Source organism: Myotis davidii, unplaced genomic scaffold (assembly GCF_000327345.1).
Source record: "Myotis davidii unplaced genomic scaffold, ASM32734v1 scaffold77, whole genome shotgun sequence".
Lineage (NCBI taxonomy): Eukaryota > Metazoa > Chordata > Mammalia > Chiroptera > Vespertilionidae > Myotis > Myotis davidii.
This window is the reverse complement of record NW_006289713.1, coordinates 6555581-6575824: the sequence shown is the minus strand read 5'-3', so window position 1 is coordinate 6575824 and position 20244 is coordinate 6555581. Positions and strand designations below refer to the sequence as shown.

The window sequence follows — 20244 nt, the reverse complement described above, 5'->3', positions numbered from 1 at the left end:
CCAGCGGGAGGCAGCCTCAGGCCTGCCCGGACACCTGCGGGGACACTGGAAGCCTGCAGGGGTGGGCAGGCACGCCGAGCCCTCTTTCCAGAGATGTGGTCATAGTGCTAGAGACACGGAAGCTCCCAATTAGAGGCCTGGACAGGATCCAGACCTGGGGCCTCTGCCAGCTGCAGTTTTCCAAATCAGGGTGTGTGCAGGGAGAGGTAGAATGGAAAAGACCCAGAACCCCAAGCCAGTGGACTTGGTTTCCAGGCCTGGCTCTGTCTCCTGGGATCCTCTATGAATAATAATAATTAATAATAATAATAATAATGGCAGCTAGCATTTCTGCAGAGCTTACCATGCGCCAGGCATAGTTCTCAATGTGATACATCATTCCCAACCCTGTGTAGTGGTTCCTCCCCATTTTCCCCATGAGCAAACCGAGGCCCAGATCAGTTAAGTCACTTGCCTCAGGTCACACAGCTGGGAAGTGGCTCCAAGGCAAGTTTCTCCACATGCTGCCTCTCAAAGCCCTGCGTGGCTGGTCCTCTCCCCGCCTTTTCAACGTCCCCCAGTCCTCAACCCCAGAGTTTGGAACCCTTGGCCCTGCTGCCTTCACACACACCAGCCCTTCCAGCCCAGGACCTGTGCCCCTGCCTCCCTCTCTGTCTGGAGTGCTCTTCCCGTGTGGCTGGCTTCTCACACGTTCTTCAGGTCTCAGTGGAAATGTCACTTGTTCAGAGGCCTTCCCTGACCACCCCAGACCCAAGTCCACACCTCTTCCTGCTTCCCCCACACCCCATGCTTTCAGTAAAGCCCTTGTGGGGCTAGGAATGCAGCCGCGGGTGGGAGAGCAGGCCTCTCCTTATGGCCTATGGGGAAGCAGACTCCTCCCCCCCGACACACAGGTCTGCTTTCACGGTGATCATGGAGCACCTTTCATGTCATTATTGTGAAGAATGGCTGCAACTGTTTTGTTTAAGAATGTGCCCGGACCTATTTAATGAACCTCTTAATGATGACACTTGGGTTGTGTTCGTTTTCAGCTCTTCTAAAGAGTGTTGTAATGAATAACTTCACACAGACATCATTTCACATGGTGCTAGTCTGTCTCTAAGACAAATACCTCACAGGGCATTGCCAGGTCCAAGGCCTTGTGCATTGTTATGACAGGTGAGGCCACACCTACCTGCCGTGCCCGGGTGCAGTCACTCTTTCTGAGGATCTTTCTGCTCTCGAGGCCCACCATGCCCTCTGGGTCTCTGGCTCTGGCCTCAGAATCATTTCTTCCAATGACATCTTATGCAGAAGGTCGATAAGTTAAAAAAAGATGGAGGTGGGCATCTGCTCTGTTGTCCCCCACCCCCAGGATACCACCTTTGGGCTACCCAACAAAGGAACAAGGAGAGTCATTGAGACATACTGGGGATAGCACTGCAGGAAGCCAGTCCTGCCCAGGCTGAAGGGACAAGGAAAGCTGGGAGAGAGCAGAGCAAGGGGAGGAGTCACAGTGCTGGAGCAGGGGGAGGAGTCACAGTGCTGGAACAGGGGGAGGAGTCACAGTGCTGGAGCAGGGGGAGGAGTCACAGTGCTGGAACAGGGGGAGGAGTCACAGTGCTGGAGCAGGGGGAGGAGCCACAGCGCTGAAGCAGGGGGAGGAGTCACAGTGAGCAGGGGAGGAGCCACAGTGCTGGAGCAGGGGGAGGAGTCACAGGGCTTGAGCAGGGGAGGAGCCACAGTGCTGGAGCAGGGAGAGGAGCCACAGTGCTGGAGCAGGGGGAGGAGTCACAGCGCTAGAGCAGGCCCTACAGACCCTCCTGACAGGCCTGGCCATGGGGCTGCCCCACCAGCAGAGTGCCCCAGCAGGCTCATGCCCGCTTGTGAAGGCCGACTGTAAAAGTTTCAGGAATTTGTGAGCCAGTTGTTAAACACATCAACTTATAACTAATAAGTTATATTCAGAACAAAGATAATGCTCAAAACTCATCACTCCATAGTGATTTTGCTACATTTCACTACTAACTGTGGTCATGAAGTTACCCACATCTACACATCTGTGTGATGGAAATACTTCCGTATCTGTAGTTACACCACAGAATTGGGCAAACACTGCAAATTAGGGCTTCCACAGCGCTCCCCTAGCCTGCCTGGCAGATGCTGGCTGGCGCACCCCTTCACGGACCATGCTGTCCTCCTGCCACCGTCTCCCATTGATCAAACCCAACCACAGGCCGCTGGCCCGGGCACCAGCCTCCCTGGGCTCAGCGTGGGGCAGAGAAGGTAGGCACGGACCTGGGAGAAGCCAGTGGACAGTAATCAGCATGCCGGGCCGTGACTCTCAGGGCGGTGAGAGACACCTGTGACCGCCTCTCCCGCGTGTGGGGCTGGCATCTGTGCCGGGTCTGACCCCGGTGGGCAGCCAGGATCTAGCAGGTCCACTGAGGAGGCTGGGCTGGCGCTCCGATTACATATCAGCCACATCAGCCCCGAGTACCAGAACTCCTTTGTATTTTTAGAACAATGATAACGTACTTCTACTCAAAGTGATGTTCCATTTTGACTGATTCATCACCATCCTGTTCTCATACTGTGAGTCAGTGGTTCTCACCTTTGAACTGCATAGAACCCCTGGAGGGTTTGTGGGAACACAGATTGCTGGGCCCCACCCGCTAACTTTCTGATTTACTGGGTGTGATATTGTCATATAATAAGAAATATAGCCCTAGCCAGTTTGGCTCAGTGGATAGAGCGTCAGTCTGCGGACTGAAGGATCCTGGGTTTGATTCCAGTCAAGGGCACATACCTGGGTTGCAGGCTCCATCCCTGGCCCTGGTCCAAGTGCGTGCGAGAGGCAACCAATCACTGTGTCTCTCTCTCATAATTTCTCTTTCTGTCTCTCCCCCTCCTTTCCACTCTCTCTAAAAATCAATGGAAAAATATCCTCGGGTGAGGATTAACCAAAAAAAAATATATATAGAAATATGTATTTTGGTCACCATCCCCAGCTCCTGGCCAGAGTTCCTAAAATCTTTGTCATTTCCTAAATGATCAAGGTGCTCAGAACATCTTTTATTCTAACAGTTGATCTCAGACCCCCGTTCCTGACCCAGAGCTCCTAAACCCCTTAGAACAGTGGTTTTCAACCTTCCTAATGCCACGACCCTTTAATACAGTTCCTCATGTTGTGGTGACCCCCAACCATAAAATTATTTTCGTTGCTACTTCATAACTGTAATTTTGCTACTGTTATGAATCGTAATGTAAATATCTGATATACAGGATATATTTTCATTGTTACAAATTGAACATAATTAAAGCATAGTGATTAATCACAAAAACAATATGTAATTATATATGTGTTTTCTGATGGTCTTAGGCGACCCCTGTGAAAGGGTTGTTCAGCCCCCAAAGTGGTCGTGACCCACAGGTTGAGAACCGCTGACCTAGAACTTCCTGGATGATGGTGTCTTTTGTTCTAATGAGGTGACTCTGCGTGGGCTCCTGGCCAGCTTCGGGGTGGGGGCTGGTCACCTGAAAGACCATGTTTAGAAACTTAGAACTTTCAGTCCCATTCCCCATCCTCCAGGGAGGAGAGGCCTAGAGGCTGAGTAGCAATCCTCGTGCCTGCCTGTGTGATGAAGCCCCATAAAGCCCACAAGGTGCGGGGCTCAGAGAGCTCCCAGGCTGGCGAGCACATGGAGGGACGGGTGGGGTGCCACCTGCTCCCTGGGGACAGAGTCCTGTGCGCAGGACACAACTCCGCATGTCTGCAGCTGGCTGCCCATTTGTATCCGTGAAGTCTCCCCTGTAATGAATCCATGATAGTGAGCAACTGTTTCCTGGGGCTCTGGGAGCTGCTCTAGCAAATTAGTGGCCCTGGGGAAGGGGTCGTGGAACCTTCAATTTGATGCCAAGTTGGACAGAAGTGTGGGTAACCCGGGGACCCATTCCTTGCGACTGGCATTTGAAGTGGAGGCAGTCTTATGGGGCTGAGCCCTTAACCTGCAAGGTCTGTGCCCACTCCAGTTAGTGTCAGAATCGAATTGTAGGACACCGGCTAGTGTCTGAGACCCGGTGGGTATGAGAAAACACCCACACATCTGGTGGCAAAGTACGGCGAGTGTGGAAGTAAATTAGTGTCTGAGACCCGGTGGGCAAAGTACAGCGAGTGTGAAAGTAAGTGGCAGAAACGCTGAGTTTTTTCTAGTCATGAGTCTGGGGTGGGGTTTGAGAACTGGCATTTGTAAGTCGCAGGTGGCACTGATGCCGCTGGTCTGGAGACCCCACTTTGGGAAGCCACTGGCCCCAACTCGTATAAAGGGCCTGTGTGTCCTCACACCCACAAGCCTGGAGGTGGCCAGGTAGGCCAGGTGGCTGTGGGCCGGACTTCGCAGGGGTTGAAAGGCCAGGGGTGGCCAAGGAGCAGCGAGACAAGGAAACAGGAGGCCTGGACAAGGGGGAGGGGGACGTCTGTGGGAAGGACCAGGCAGTGCCCACCTCGGGTCCCCTTCATTTTAAGAATAAGTTGCTGACAGCAGGAAGGGAGAGGTTAAGGCTGCACCAGCCTGAGGATGGGAGCAGGAAGTGGGAAGAGGGGGAGAGAGGGAAACGCTCCCTCAGGGGCAGAGGGGTTCAGGCCCAGGGCCCACCTCTCTGAGCAGGACCTGGAACAGCAGAGCGCATCTGTGTGAGGCCTTTTATAGCAAGTTCAAGAACAGGCAGCACTCATCCGCAGGGACACAGATCAGGCCAAGAGCTGGGCATGTCCATGCCTGGACATGGTCACACAAGCGTGCGCATCTGCTAAACTCACCAGGCTGCCCATGTAAGATGCGTGTGCTCTACCACACGGGGTCACACCTCGCGTGTGTCCGGGCTCGGCTTTGCTGATTCATTTACTGCCCATCTACCAAGGCCTCCTGTGTGCGGGGCCTCCTGCTCGGCTGTGCAGACACGGCTGGGAGGAGAAGCCCATGCCTGCCCTGCCTGGGAGGCCTCCACCACAGTGCAAACTCACTGTGCTCAGCGAAGATGGCTCAGAGGAGGCGGGGAGGTGGCCCCAGGACACAGGTCAGGCCTCGGGGACGTCAGCAGTCGCCAAGCTGCTCCAGCGAGATCTTAGAAACGAGGTTGTCCCGGGAGGGCGATAGAGGGGCACGTGCTCCGGGCAGAAAGGACAGTTCGTGCAGAAGGACAGAGTGACGTGTTCAGTCGAGGCCTCCACTGCGGCTGGAGTGTGAGGCTGGGGTGGAAGGGAGCCAGGGATGTGCGGGGAGATAAGCAGGACTGCAGGGCCCCGCGGTGCTGCTGGGTCTGAACGTTCCCCTCAAGGCAGGGGCTGCCTTGGGAGCCTGGAGGGCGGCTGCCAGGAGGAGGCGGCTGCAGAACCCAGCGGAGGGACGCACCCCCCACTCCGACCCGGAAGCCGTGCGCAGTCTCTCAAAAACTCACGCCTGCCTTCCCTGCGACCTGGCAGCCCTGCTTCGAGGCATTTACTCCACGTAAACGAAAGCAGATGTCCGCACGAAGCACAAGAGGGAGGCAGCCAAACGTCCAGGAAACGGATAAACAAGCGGTGCCGCTGGCAGGCGGGGACTCCGTTCATGAGAAAGGGAGGGAGCACCGACCCCCTCGACGACGTGGGTGATCCCGGCCTCGGCGTCGAGCGAAAGATCCCACAGGAGAGAGCATTCTGAGTGACTCATTGACGTCACGGCCAAGAGCAGGCAGCACGTGTGGGAGCCAGCGAAGAGGTCTGCTCTCTGCTTTGCGTCAGTTACAAGGGCACCTCGCTTATTAAATGATGATGATGATGCAGGCGAGAGACAAGGGGCCTCGGGGAGGGGACAGGCAGAGGGATGTGAAGGGTGAGCAATAGGACTTCATGCTCCATTGTGTGGGGGCCCCTCCTGGGGGGTCAATGCATTCAGCCATCGAGTCCCAGGGACCCACCCTGGACCATGCGAGGGAAGGTGCCCAGCAGAGCGCCCTGGGCTGGGTGGGTGTTGAGAGGCCGGAAGGGGTTCTGGAAATTGGGGCGTGGGGTGCTCCCCCAAGGCCAGCACAGACTCAGGACCAATGTGTGTCTAATCTCGGGGCCTCAGGGGAACTTGGTGCCCAGCAGGAGCTCAGAGATTGAATGAATGAGTGAGTGAATAAGCAGATGAATGAATGAATGAGAGGTCAGGGCCAGACGCCTAGTAAGTTCTTGGGCTGCGACGCATTTCTTGTCCTAAAAATGACTGGCTGCTGGACCCACCCCTGCGCCTCTGAATGGGTGTGCAGCTCTCAGAAGGGCCCAGGCTGGGTTTACTCTGCTGTTACTATCTTCACGTCCTTGATCATTGTCGGCCACGGGGCACCGCGTTTTCATTTTGCCCTGGGCCTGTGTGTTCCGTATCCTGTTCCGGTTCTGGTCTGGATGGGCAGTTGGGGTCGGGTGAACCAGAACAGGGTGGAGATGGGGGTTGGGGGATCCTAGACACACACGGGCAGTCCCGCCATTGCTGGGGACAGTGGGGAAGTCCAGGGTACAGTTATGGTGGATTCAAGGGAAGAGACCCACAGGGCCATTCCTGCCAGGACCCAAGCTCCTCTCCTCCCCGTGAGGTCCCCCAGGAGGTGCCAGCACAGGGGACGAAGGGACAATTGCGGCCACAGCCTCCTGCAGCTGGCAGGCCTGGGTTGGGCTTCAGGAGCTTGGCCCGTGTCACCCCAGCCAGAGACTCAGGCCTTTCTGCTCCCAAAGCCGCACACACCAGTTCCAGAGGAGGAAGAGGGAGCCGGGGGTGGCTGCCCCGCCCAGGACGGGCCACCGGACTCAGGGCGGAGAGCCCTGGGCATCTCTCTTTGGGAAGGAGGAGTGACCACACCCACGCACCCTGGACCTTTATCCGCACAGCAAGCTCCACTCCCTGTCTGTCCCTCGCACACCCCAATGCACACACTCACGCATCCACACACAGTACCCTGGAACCTGGCCTGTCCCAAATGGAGTGTCTTCCTAGGGACAGGAAGTGGCCGTGGCCTTGATACTCTCCTGGGACAACTGCCACAGCCCCTGACCCACGCTTGCCCCAATCCTCCCCCCATCCTTTCAAGACGCAGGTCTCATCTCATCACCCTCCTCTAGAGTCATCCCTTCGCTCTTGGGAGGAAGACCGAACTCCTTCCTCAGCCCCCAAGTCCTCAGTGATTGGCTGTGGTCAGCCTTGCCAGCCTCAGCTGATGCCCGTGCTCAGGCCATTGCCCTTTCCATTTCCAGAGACTCCCACCAACGCCAGGGCCTTGGCCCCTGCTATTGACCTCGCCTGGAAGGCCTTTTCTAGTGGAGTCAACCCTCTCCCACCTCCACGCCCCGCCCACTGTCTCTCTCAGGACGGCTTTTCCCAGTGTGACCAGACTGGTCAGTTAGGGACAGTGCGTCATCCACATGCTTGTTCATCTCCCCCGCATCATCCCCTTGAGGGAAAGACCTGTGTCTTTTTCTCCACCGTCTTATGTCCCCCTGCTAGCACAGCACCCGATGCATGAATTCTGCTCAGTGAGACACTGAAGCAGGGACCTTTGAGCCCCTCCCCCAGGACACAGCCATTTGAGGGGCAGCAGCAGGGGCTGAACTCCAAGTTAGGTTCGCATGTGTGACCCTGGAGATGAACCACTTCCCTCGCTGGACCTCAGCTTCTCCACCTGGGAAATGGGGCCTCGGGCTCCCAGCGCAGACGACCTTGTGCCCAGGACTCTGTGCCTGACGATTCTGCAAATGTCTAGGCTCCGAGCAGGCCACAGAGGTTCCCGATGAGGAGGGCACAGGAGCAGGGGAGGTCTGATCCTGCCCCTGGCTGTGGAGACAGGGACTGCCCACCCTGAGCACGTGGAGGGTAGAGGGTGGAGCTGCCCGAAGCCAGAAGAGAGCCACTCGCCTGGAGTCAGGTCTGGAACCCTTGATGGCTAGAGGTGGACAGGCCTGTCCTTGCACGGACTTGTGAGGGGGCGGAGCCAGGTCCGGATGGTGAGGCCTCAGATTCCACCATTCAGGCCGGTAGTGCAGGAATTGTCTTGAGATGGGGATGGCTGGGGACCCCTGCCCGTGCAGCAGACATGTCTGCAACTCTTCTCTGCACACCGACAGCCAGGCTGCTCCTCCACCTCCACCTCCACCCATGCCCCAAACATGCAGAGCCTCCCAGGCCCTGCCCAGACCTGACTGTGCCCGCGGGCAGCACCCCAGCACTGCAGAGGGCAGGCAGTGGGGGTCAGCTGGCAGGCTGCCCAGCATGTCGGAGAGAAGTCAGCCCAAGGGCCCCAGGGCCTGTCAGGTCCTGCTGGGTGCAGCCCAGTGAGCAAGGTGGGCTCTTGTCTATTCAGCCACCTCCTTGCCCAGCACTCACCACAGCAGCGCAGTGCCGGCACCGGACCGCCCTTCTCTAAAAACCTATGACAGGACACGTGTAAATACAGAACACGTGTAAATACAGAAAACTTGGAGATCAGGAATAGTCCTTTACCCTCCTATCCAGTGATGCCGCTGATGGAGATAATGGTGGTGAAGATGATGATGACGACTAACCAGAATGCATGTTTGTTTCGTCTCAGTTCAGTAGTGTCGAGGAAGACCAACTAGGCCCCCTTTCCTCAGAAACCAAAGCCACTCACAAAAAGGCTCTGTCTCACCCTAGCCGGTGTGGCTCAGTGGATAGAGTGCTGGCCCACGGACTGAAGGGTTCCGGGTTCAATTTTGGCCAAGGGCAAGTCCCTCGGTTGCAGGCTCCATCCCTGGCTGTGATGGGGGCGTGTGCACGGATGTTTCTCTTTCTCTCCTGCTTCCTTCCACTCTCTAAAACTCAGTGGAAAATATCATCGAGTGAGGATAAGAAAGAAAAAAAAAAAGCTCTCTCTCTCCAGGAAAGGAATTGGGCAAAATCGGGAAAAAAAGCTGCAGAAGGTGCGGCCAATGCACTGCCTAGCTCGGCCCCTTGCTGTCCCTTCACTTGCTCATCTGTGAACCTGCTAATAACACTACCTGCCGCCCGGCAGGCATGGCTCAGTGGTTAAGCATCGACCTATGAACCAGGAGGTCACAGTTCAATTCCAGGTCAAGGCACATGCCCGGGTTACAGGCTCGATCCCCAGTGTGGGGCGTGCAGGAGGCAGCCCATCAGTGATTCTCTCTCACTGATGTTTCTATCTCCCTCTCTCCCTCTCCCTTCTTCTCTGAAGTGAATAAAAAAATATACTTAAAAAAATACTCCCTGCCTGAGAGTGATGTGAAGATGGATTTACTCAAAGCGCTGAGCACAGGCCTGGCATTTGCTTAGGGTGCCGTAAGCCATAGCCTTCCTGATTCTCCTTTTTATTCCAGACTCTCTTTTCTTCGGCTCGCCGCTCTCTGCTGCTGCCCAGGCCGCCCTCCCTCCCGGGCTGCCCGCCTTGTCCCCTTGGCCCCGAGCCAGTGGGGCCTCTAAGCTGCTTTGCAAGGTCCTCACGGGGTCTGCCTGTGGTCCAGGCGACTCCAGAGTCAAAACCAAAAGGGGGAAGTCACGCCTGTGAAAGCGCAGCCCTTAGCACTGCTGGGCTCCAGCGGAGCAGGACGCTTCCTCAAAGGTGGGGTGTGAGCGCTGAACAGGCTGTGGGGAGGGCACCATCCTCTCAGTGTCATCCCGGCCTCTCCTCTCTTCCCTTCCAGCCTGGGCTTCTGCACGTGAGCATCTGCCCTGCCTCCCTCGTCTGCCCACCCCACTCTCCAGGGCCCACACCTGCTTCGCCGAAGTGCCACCCCTCCAGCAGGGCTTCCGTGGCCCCAGCACCCCCACTTCCTCCATGTCTTCACTCTAACTCAGGACACTTGGGTGTCAAGCACTTCTTGGCTTGTCCACAGGGACAGGGGCCCTATTGGTTCACCACAAACATGCTTGTAAAGTGCTGAGTAGGAGCCCAGCACACAGTAGGTCTCAGGAAATGCAAGCTCCAGGTATCCTCACGTTGAACAGCAGAGAATCCAAGATGGACCTAGAAAGGTCTGCCCAGAACCAGAGGGAAGCAAGGGGGGTGTCCTGGGCAGAGCAGGGGGAGGCTGTGAGGATGGCATCGTGTGCTGGGGGCCTGGAGGAGGCCCAGGAAGGGCTGATGGGAGAGGCCTCCAGGTCAGACTAAGGGCAGCGGGCACCCCAGCAGGTGGCCCAGCAGGGAGTGCAGGGCCTACTTTGCCACTCACGAGTTGGTAAGAGACTCTGGAGGCAGTAGGGCCTAAGGAGAAAGGGCAGGGCTTGGAACCCCGTGCCCACGTGGACTCCCTGCTGGCACAGCTGCTCTTCCACACGGGGCTGGTCTGTGCTGTCGCTGGGAAAAGGTCTAATTCACCTGCCACTAAATTAGCTCGCCGGGGCCCTGACCCCACCTGCCCGAAAAGTCAAGGCCTGAAGGTTTGTGAAACTGGATAACAGCGGCAAACAGGGCTTTTTTTTTTTTTAGAATATATGGCAAATAAAAAAGTGATGCCCCGCCTCCCAGGGCCAAAGGGCAACAGTCACGATGCCAGAGAGAAACTAGGTCAGCAGTCGCAGGGCTGCTCCTGGCCTCTCTGTTGATGGCAGTGAACGTGGGGTAGAATGGACCACATACCCCTTCGAAGGCCTGAGAGCAGGGGCTGCGCAGTCAGGCCCTGGCAGTCTGGAGTCTGCAGCCTCCTGGTGCTGCCAAGCCCCCTCTCCGAGTGCTGAGGGGCCTGGGCCCGGCCCTTGCAGGACTCCCAGGGCCAGGAAAGGGCTCTGCCTTCAACCCAGACCAATTCAAAACTGTCGTCAAAGATTTAAGTCTATGGAAGGCCTGCCAACCCATATGCATACGCTATAGAGCCAGGAGGGGCCATCCCTGGTCCAAAATGTTCTAAGGGAAGTCTGAAAGCAACAAGAGTGATTCATTCATTCAAATTACTGAGCCACTACTGTGTCCCAGGCCCCAAGCTAGGCACTGTGATACATCAGTGAACCAAATAGAACACAGGAAACCCTTGCCCCAGACTGTTCTTACTTATGATCATTATTGTTTATACAAAGAGAATGGAAATTAGAATTTTTTAAATCCATGTAAGATTCCTGGGCCCCGGCCATCACTGTAGCTTCCTTTTCTTCTTTCCCTGATTCCTTTCCAGTGCCCGCCCACGGGCCCACACATCCAGCACGGCAGCCCCATAATTTCGTAGCCTGCTGCCCTCACCTCTGTCATAAAGAGTTGCCACCTTGCCACCCGGCTCTGCAACTGCCGCTTCCAAGGGCCGCAGAACAGTCCTGTCCGAGCCCTCACCACGGTGACTGAACGGTTCTCAGGAGTCGGACACGGAAGTTGCAGAGGTTATCGAGCTGAGTCAGGGAAACCGAGTCACAGTAAATGAGCAAGATGACATCGAGGTTCCCCGTTGGTCGAGCTGATGGTTCTTTGGGCTTTTCATAAGGGCCCCATCAGGGTCACCAGCTGACCCCTCCCGGCCCCATAGCCCGGCTCTTCCCAAGACAAGACTTCACATGGTTTCCACACCTTATTTCAGCCCCTCCTCCAACAGCCACAGGGTCAGAGGCACCACCCCGCTGCACGTGGGAATCGCCAGTGAAACTCCCCATGTCCACCCGCACCCCAGCCCAGTGATGTCAGAATCCCTGGGATTGGGGCCTGGGCATTAATGTATCTTCAAATCCCCTCAACCCCCCTCCCTGCACCACCACCACCACCACCACCAAGTGATTCTAATGTGCAGCCGTATCTCATTATCCATATCTCATGTACAAAAAAATGGAAGCTCAGAGAGGTTAAGTCACTTGCCCAGAGTCACACAGCTGAAGGTGATGGAGCCAGAATCCCAGTTTGTCTGACTCCTGGGCTGGACTTCTGTCCACCCTGACTGTGGGACAAGCACATTCACTCTCAACCAAAGCTTTCCCCCTGGTTTTTAAAGAAAAAATGAGGGAATCCAGAAACAGAATGTGGCTGGAGCCCCGCCCACCAAATTCACCTCTGTGCAGATGCTTCTCCCGGGGCCCGCCCCACACTCCCTCTCTAGCTCCCACCTCCCTGGTCTCCATGAGGGGTGGAGGCAGGGCACAGCCCTCCCCAGCATTGACACTGTCTCCCAGGGATCTACGGTGACTCCCCGAGTCAAACATCCATGCCGAACCCTGGCAGCTCACACCTGCCCCACTTCATTTATTTATTTATTTATTTAAATCCTCAACTGAGGATATTTTTCCATTGACTTTTAGAGAGTGGAAGGAGAGACACAGAAAGATAAACATTGATGTGACAGAGACACATGGATTGGTTGCCTCCTGCATGCACCCTGACCTGGGCCAGTGATCGAGCCTGCAACTGAGGTCCGTACCCTTGACTGGAATCAAACCGGGGCCTCTTCAGTCTGCGGGTCGATGCCCTATCCACTGAGCCAAACCCACTAGGGCTGCTGCTCCACTTTATTGCCTAACCTTAGGCAAGTCTCTCTGGTTTCTTCATCTGCAAACTAAAGCTGTTGTTGAAAATATTTGCCCACCTTTCCGGTCGGCGGGAGGATCAATGAGTGGAGGTGAATAACAAGGCTCTGTAAACGGCGAGGCACCGGCAAATATTAGTTCTCCTGGCGTGCCCCGGAGGGGCCTGGTCTCGCGTGCCAGGGCGCTGTGCACAACCTGGTCACGTCCCAGGTCAGCGCTGTAACGTGACTTGAGGCCACATGTTGCACGCTCGGGCCTCCGTATCCTCGCTTGTAGATGGGAGAATAATAACACCTTGCCTTCCTCCTGGACTGGGGTACAGACCAGGCGTATGGGTGCCTGAAACGCCTTGGGGTGCAGGCACGTGGTAAAGGGGTGGCCGTGGGGATGGGCGGGCCTTTCAGGAGGGTCCCTGGGCCATGCCTTTGCCCCTGAGACAGGAAGGAGCTTTGTTCTTATTAGTTTGTCGCCTGCGTTTCTTCTGGGCAATCCCAGACTCTCAGGAGTGGCCCTGGGTTTGAGCCCCAGCTCTGCTGCCCTTGCTGTGTGGCCTCAGGGTCAAGGTTGGCTGCTGAGCCTCAGCTGTGTGGAAGGAAACGTCTGTCCACAGCACCAGCGCCTGGAAGTGCCATCAAGTGGCCGCGCTGTGGGAGCCACCACAAGGGAGAAGAGACAAGGAGGACAGGAGGGAGGAGGGGCCTGGAGTGGTTCCTTCGGATGCTTCTGGAAGGTCTGAGGGAGAGAGGAGTGGTGGTTTTGATATGGGGCAGAGGACCCCAGAGAAGCACCCTGAGGCTACCCTACCTTCTTCCGCTGGGTCCCCAGCTCCAGAGCACCTGCAGGAGGCCTGGGGAGGGGGGGGCTGCCATACCAGTGGGACAGACTGCTGAGTCTGAGTCCCCGCCACCACGTGCCAGGTCCCTGCCCTCAGCTGCACTGACCAGCTGTCACCACCTTGCAAGCCCCCCACTGGCAATACCAGTGCACAGATGGGGAAACTGAGGCTCAGAAGGGAAGCATCTCTCCCAAGTCACGCTGCCAGCCCCTTGCAGTGCTCCCCTGTGACCAACCGTCCTGGTTGCTCAGGACTGACGGGGTTCCTGGAACATGGGGGGAGGGGGTGGGGGGAGGTTCAGTTACCTTCCTTTTTTAAAAAATTGTCCTAACTCTTTGAAATCTAGTGTGTGTTTAATGCAGCTAGATTTGCCAAAGAAAATACAGGCTGCCCAGGTAACTTGGAATTTCAGATAAATAATGAAAAAAATTTTAATATGCACATATCCTAAATATTGCATGGGACATATTTATACCAAAAGTTTATTTCTTTTTTTAAAATATATTTTTATTGATTTCAGAGAGGAAGGGAGAGGGAGAGATAGATAGAAGCATCAATAATGAGAGAGAATCGTTGATTGGCTGCCTCCTGAACCAGCAACCTGGGCATGTGCCCTGACCTCGGAATCAAACCGTGACCTCCTGGTCAGAGGTGGACGCTCAAACACTGAGCCATGCTGGCCGGGCTCCAAAAGTTTATTTCTTGTTTATCTGAAATTCCAAGTCACCTGGGCCCCTGTATTTTATTCCGTGCATCTGCTGCCCTACTTTCATCACCTCTGAATTCAGAGGCTCACGCGTTAGGTGCTTAATAGCCACTTGAAGTCGTGGTGGAGAATGGGGACAAGACTGGTCTAGAGGAACTGGGGTGCCCGGTGGAGTCCAAGAGCACAAGTTCCCTCAAAGTCAGCCTGCATCTTGCTCCTTCCCTCTCTGTGCCCCCCCTTTAACCATCACCTCTTTGTCTGCCTGTGACATGGTCTGTCTTTGTCTTAGTTGCGATTTCCTGGAAGCAGCCCAACACATTCTATTTCTGATAACTCCTGGCCAGTGAACCTGTGACAGGGACTAAAGTCCACATTTTGCCTACGATTCTCCATATCAGCAAATTTTCAAAATCCAGAAGATGGGTCAAGGCCGGTGGGGGTGGCGGGCAGGTCAGGGAGGAAATACCCGCCAGACCCAGGATGTGAGGGTCCCAGGAGCCCCCTCTTTCCTGGGTTCCCCTCTGGACCTCCATCCCCAGGCTTCCCCAAGCCCAGCCTCGCCCTCCGATGGGAGTCTCTGACTCTGGGATATCTCTCTTTGCCTCAGTTTACACATCCAAAGCACTGGGAAGTTGCAAACCAGAGCCCTGGGATGGGGAAGTGAAGCCAGCGACATGGCTGCTGGGGAAAGATGCAGACTGTGCAAGAGGTAGGTCCCCACGCTGCACTCCTGGCCCTCAGGGGCTCCCCGTGTGGTCAGACCCGGAACTGCACTCCTGGCCCTCACGGGCTCTCTGTGTAGTCAGACCCCCACTAATCCTGGTCCGTGTGTTGGGTACGGGTTCAGAGTGTCAAAGAGTGTTGGTAACAAGGCCATGGTTGGAACAGAGACCCAGAGAGGTAGACCACCAGCCCAAGGTCACCCAGCACACCTGCAGCAGTGCTGAGGCCTGGAGCAGTGGCTTCCTCTACCCCGCTCTACATGCTACATGACCCCAGGGGTCACTGATGCCCAGCCTGGACCAGTCATGCAATTTGTGGAGCACAGAGCAAAATGAAAACGTGGGATTGCTTGTTCAAAAATTCTTAAGGATTTTAAGGTGATGACAACAGAGCATTAAACCAAGTGCTGGGCCCTTCTGAGGGTGAGTCCTGACACATGGCATATTCCCAGGAACACCCAGGGGTCTGGCAGGCAGAAGAGTGGGGCCTAGGGCAGGGCTGGCCCTGTCCTGCCCACCTCCCTACTCATCTCCCCAGCCCCTGGGACCCTTGGCCATGAACCCAACTGTGCCTGACCTCCTCCCTAAACCCAGGACCCTCCTCAACCCAGCAGCTCATGCGGCCCTCAAAACCTCTAGGTGCTCCCCAGCCCCGCCCTGTGCCAGCACTCCGCTTCTCTCTCTCTCTCCCTCACTCCCTCTCTCTTTGCAGGTCCCAGCAGGTCTCTCATTCTCTGAGGTGCCCCACCCTCTGTCCCTGAAAGGAGCCCTGCAGTCAGACTGGGAGAGAGATCACCTCTGGCACAAACTGCAAGGGGCACACAGCACTCCAAACATCAAGGCACACAGTGCGTTCATGCAATATTTTTAAAAGAAAAAGTAATGCCAAATGCAGGGTGAGTAAAACGGCAAAGTTCTAAACCAGTGGTTCTCAACCTTCCTAATGCCGCGACCCTTTAATACAGCTCCTCCTGTTGTGGTGATCCCCAACCATAAAATTATTTTCACTGCTACTTCATAACTGTAATGTTGCTACTGTTATGAATCATAATGTAAATATCTGATATGCAGGATGTATTTGGGCGACCCCTGTGAAAGGGTCGTTCAACCTCCAAAGGGGTCGCGACCCCCAGGTTGAGAACCGCTGTGAATCTAAACAAAGACAGCAGCAGTGTTCTGATTCTTTGCATCAGGCCTCCCTGTGGCTCAGCACAGCCCTGGCACAGACTCTGTCTTCATTCGAAATTTTAGTATTTTGTTTAACCTAGATTTTTTGCATTAATTTTGATTTTTTTTAAAAAATTGCATTAAGACATTTTCTTGATCTCTCAGTGCTTTGGGCATCCCTTAAGTTTCACATGCAAATTAGTGCCCCACTTGCCACCACGCCCATCCCTGGCAGGGCTGGCAGGGAAGTCCCCCGATGAGAGAGAGTCACATGGGGGACAATCACATGGACAAGAAAATAACAGCGAATCCGCACACTGAGGTCCATGGGCCAAATCCCGTCCCAACTCCATTCCTTCCTCTGGAGCGCCTACTGTGTGCTGAGCACTATTGGAGACATGGGATAAAACAGACAGTTACACTTCCCTACCCACACAGAACCACATCCTGGTTTGGGGAGCGAGACAATAAAATAAGTAAGAATCAGCAAAATGGGAGGTGTGCACTGCTACGCGCTAAGGAAAAAAATAAGAACCAGGGTGCAGGCTTCATGTTTTAGGCGGGGTAACCCAGGATGAGGTCATTTAAATGCCACCCCCACCCCAAGTGGAACAGTCTGTTACTTGATCCCATTTTTCAGATGAGGAAACTGAGGCAGCTTGACCAGGAAGTGGCAGAGCCGGGTTCTCAGCTGGGCAGCTTGGTGCCAGAGGGTGTTTTGGGGGGTGGGGGGCAGAGTGGAGACACCATGGAGTCAGGGGGAGTGAAGGAAGGGAAGTCTTTCTCCACTTAAAGGCGCAGATCCTCTCCTGCTCCCTAAGGGAACTGCAGGTTGGCTCATTCAGCGCCCCTGGTTCCTCCATTCACTCACTGAGCCCCCAAGGTGGAGTGGGGTGGGGGGCAGCCTGGTCACCCCAAGTCCCCCTCTGCCACACAGACAGCCCTGTGGAGGGACCCCTTTAAGGCTGGCCCTGGGGCAGGCAGGATGACTGCCAAGTTCATTCATCCAGGGGCCCCTGCTGACTCACGCTTATGAAAGTGATTTTCCTGGCCCCGCCCACCACCCGCCTCTTGAAATACCCTGGCTTGCCCTGGCCTCTCACAGCCTCTCGGATCCCCAAAGGGTAATGAGCGTCTTCCCTCGCGGGCTCTCCTAGTGTCCGACCAGACCAGGACCGGACCAGGCTCAGCAGTCTCCCTGGTCCCCTGTAGGTCAGGTGAGTGGGCTGGGCAAGGCAGCGGGGTGGGACGTGGTAGTTGTCCTGGGCAGGGGTGGCCAGCAGGGCCCTGGAGCCAGGCAAGGGAGCTCCCAGGTGGTCCTGAGAGGAGGCCCACCCTGGCTTCCCAGCCCGCCTGCTTCTGCCCCCACCGCCAGTTTCCTCCTCCTGGCCATGCCCACCTCCAGGTGCCTGGCAACCTCAGCAGGACAACTGCCCTGCTGCCCGCAGTCGGAGCTCACCCTGCCCATGTGATGCTGCTCTTGGCAGGAGAGAGGGGGGTGTGGCTAACTCCAGGCACGCTGCCCAGTGTCTCGAGGCCACTGGGTCTTGAAGCCAGACTGGGTGCTTCCCCTGGGGTCCCGCCTCTCCTGTTCAAGTGGGGCAGCACCCCCTCCCCCATGCACCCCCCTCCCGTGCCCGAGCACTGCCACGGGCCCCAGGGCCTTGGCTTCTCAGGGAGGAGGAGGGAGGGGCTGAGATCAGGAAGCCTGGGGACCTCGGAGCTCTCGGGGCCTCTTCATCCTCCCTGCCCACAGCTCATGTCACCTGCTTGGTGGCACTGACAGGTATCCAGCGGCTGGATTTGTGCGTGTGGGCCTGTCTCAGACACCCCTGGGCGGCCTAGGCAAGCCACCTCCCTCTTCCTGACCTCCGTGCCTCCCTCTGGTTAAAAAACCCACCTGGAGAGGTTGCTGTGGGTCCAGGTGTCCGGGCTCCAGGCCACCAGAGGCGCTCAACCCACGCAGCCACGCAGGCGTCCCAGGGACTCGGAGCCGCTTGAAGTCAGTGACTGGGAAGGACGGTGCTGCAAGCCTATGGGAAACACTCTCCGAAAGGGCACTGATTTCCACTTTGTTTATGCTTCTCTGCTTTGGTGACTTTGAATCCGTTTTTAACGTTAACTTTTTACATGTTCATTAACTTTTTTTTTTTGTTACTCCTCACCCGAGGATATTTTCCCATTGATTTTAAGGGAGAATGGAAGAGAGAGAGGGAAAGACAGGGAGAAACATTGATGTGAGAGAAACACATCAATTGGTTGCCTCCTGCATGAGCCCCAACCAGGGCCCAGGCCGGGGAGGAGCCTGCAACCTGGGCACGTGCCCTTTGGTCCGCAGCCCGACACTCTATCCACTGAGCCAAACCGGCCAGGGCGATGTGAACTTTTTTAGATGACACCTGCCCCCTTCAACCAGAGGGGCTGAAACAAAAAGTTAACATCAAACGCTGCCTGCCTGGCTCCACACGCTAAGAAGCGTGAAAAGAATGGAAACAGGAAAACTGGCAGCTGTGCGTTGGCGGTGTGCCTTCCTCCGAGGTTATGGGAACTGGACGCTGCTCAGGTCTCCGGGACGGCCGTGTCGCTGCACAGGAAATGACCCTTCCGGTCGGCCCTGGGCAGTGACCTCAAGAAGCTTCTGGAGGGAGCACTGGAGTTGGAGTCCAAAGCCCTAGGGGTAACCGGGCCCCTGCACCTTCCGGGCGGGTGATAGGGGTCGTCAGCTCCTCATTGGTGCTGGGAGGATTCAGAGACAAAGGAGGTGAGCGGTGGCCTGCGTGGGCGTGCCAGGGGGCTCGGAGCAGGTTCGCATACTCATTTGGGGAGACATGGGGGGACTAGTTGGTCTCAGCCCTTAGGGATCAAACTCGAGCTCCGTCACCCACAGGCTCCATCACCCACAGGCTCTGGGACCTCAGGGCATAGCCTCACCTCCCCAAGCCTCAGTTTTCTCGTCTGCAAAGCAGTTACTGTGAGGCTTCGGGCTGAAGCACAGGGAGCATTTAGCAAGGACACAGGTGTCCGCTTTGCTGTTACTCCCGGGGACAGTGATGACCAGGCGCGGTGCCCAGGACTGTTTGAAGGCACCAGGAGAGTGAGAGGAGCGCTCTGGGAGCTACCACCCTGTTCTCCAGGGCCGCGGTGTTACTGAGAAACCTGCCCACCCAGCTGTGAACGCGGCCCCCTGGCTCCCTCCCCAGCACCAGTGCAGGGACAGAGCAGTAGGGCGAGCAGGGAAGGGCCTCTGGCAGGAGCTGCCACACCCTGTCACACTGCACTCTGCAAAGAGGTGGCCTGGGCTCCAGCCAGCTGGGCCCGTGCAAGCCAGGGCAGAACTCCTGGCACACCGTACAGGCTGTAAGAAGCTTGCTGGGCCTCAGTTTCCCCATCTGTAATATGGGAGTGATTGTAAGAGTACTTATAACAGCCCAGTTAAATAAGGATTCAATTAGTTAATGGACACAGTGTTTAGAACATACTTGGCACCAAGCCACTCCATAGACGTACAGGAATGGTAGCCTGTTGTTGTTATGAGTGGCAGTGATGCGCCTCAAATCCTCTCCTCGGGCACACAGGGAACCAGGCATGGAGACCATGCACCCCAGTGTCAGCTGGGTGCTACCTTTTGTCTCCCTGGGGAGATGCTGGGGGACAGGAGGCTCACCTCGACAGGAGAGGGTGGTTGTCCCTGGCCCGAGGCCCGAGCTGAGGCGAGGAGCCCTGGGTCATACGTACCTGGGGACAGGCATGGTCACAGGCAAAGCCTGGGCACAGTTAGCCCTGGTTGAAAACGCTGCTGCAAGACCCTGAGAAACTTGTGCAGCCTCTCTACGCCCTTGTTTGCCCACGTGTTACATGGGATGGTAGCCTTGACAGTACTTTCTGGATCTGGTCAGTGTGAGGAGGACTTGAGAAAAAGTTTGCTAAATACCCAGTAGATAGCAAGTGCCAAACGCCCACCCATTCCTCACACACTCACCTGGATGTTGCTTGTGGCCCTCAGGACAGCAGGGCTGCTGGACAGTGGGTAAGGCTGGGCCCTGTTAGAGGGGGGGGAAGTGGAGAATCACACAAACACTCCATCCATGCTTTTGTTCCGGCCCTCCGGTCCAGTTTCAGAACCCATTGTGGCACTCAAGTCAAAAAGTTTGCCCACCCCTGACTCTCCAGCCCCTCCAGCCCCTCCAGCCCCTCCAGCCGCTCCAGCCCCTCCAGCCCTAAGAACTGGGTTTGGGTGCCGTTGAGTGATTTGGGCCTGTGGCCAGCAGGGGGCGCTGATGCTCCAGAAATGTTCAGGTTGATAGGCCGTTTCCCCAAACCAAATTACTCTAGGCTTCCAAAGTTCCCCCACCT

General features: G+C 56.1%; 1 protein-coding gene across 5 annotated transcripts in view; it reads left to right on the top strand.

Annotated features, from left to right (window-relative positions):
• Positions 1-20244, top strand: part of OSGIN1 (oxidative stress induced growth inhibitor 1) — a 73415-nt gene that overhangs the window by 25361 nt on the left and 27810 nt on the right. For 2 of the 5 annotated variants that reach the window (XM_015562990.1, XM_006762251.2), the window contains one exon: positions 14610-14711. The exons of 1 other annotated variant lie outside the window; for it this stretch is intronic. In XM_015562990.1, the coding sequence (XP_015418476.1) occupies positions 14610-14711 (102 nt within the window). Of the gene's footprint in view, positions 1-14609; positions 14712-15516; positions 15621-16975; positions 17109-20244 lie in introns of those variants that run through there. 2 more of the 5 variants (XM_006762250.2, XM_006762252.2) reach the window with 2 other exon arrangements.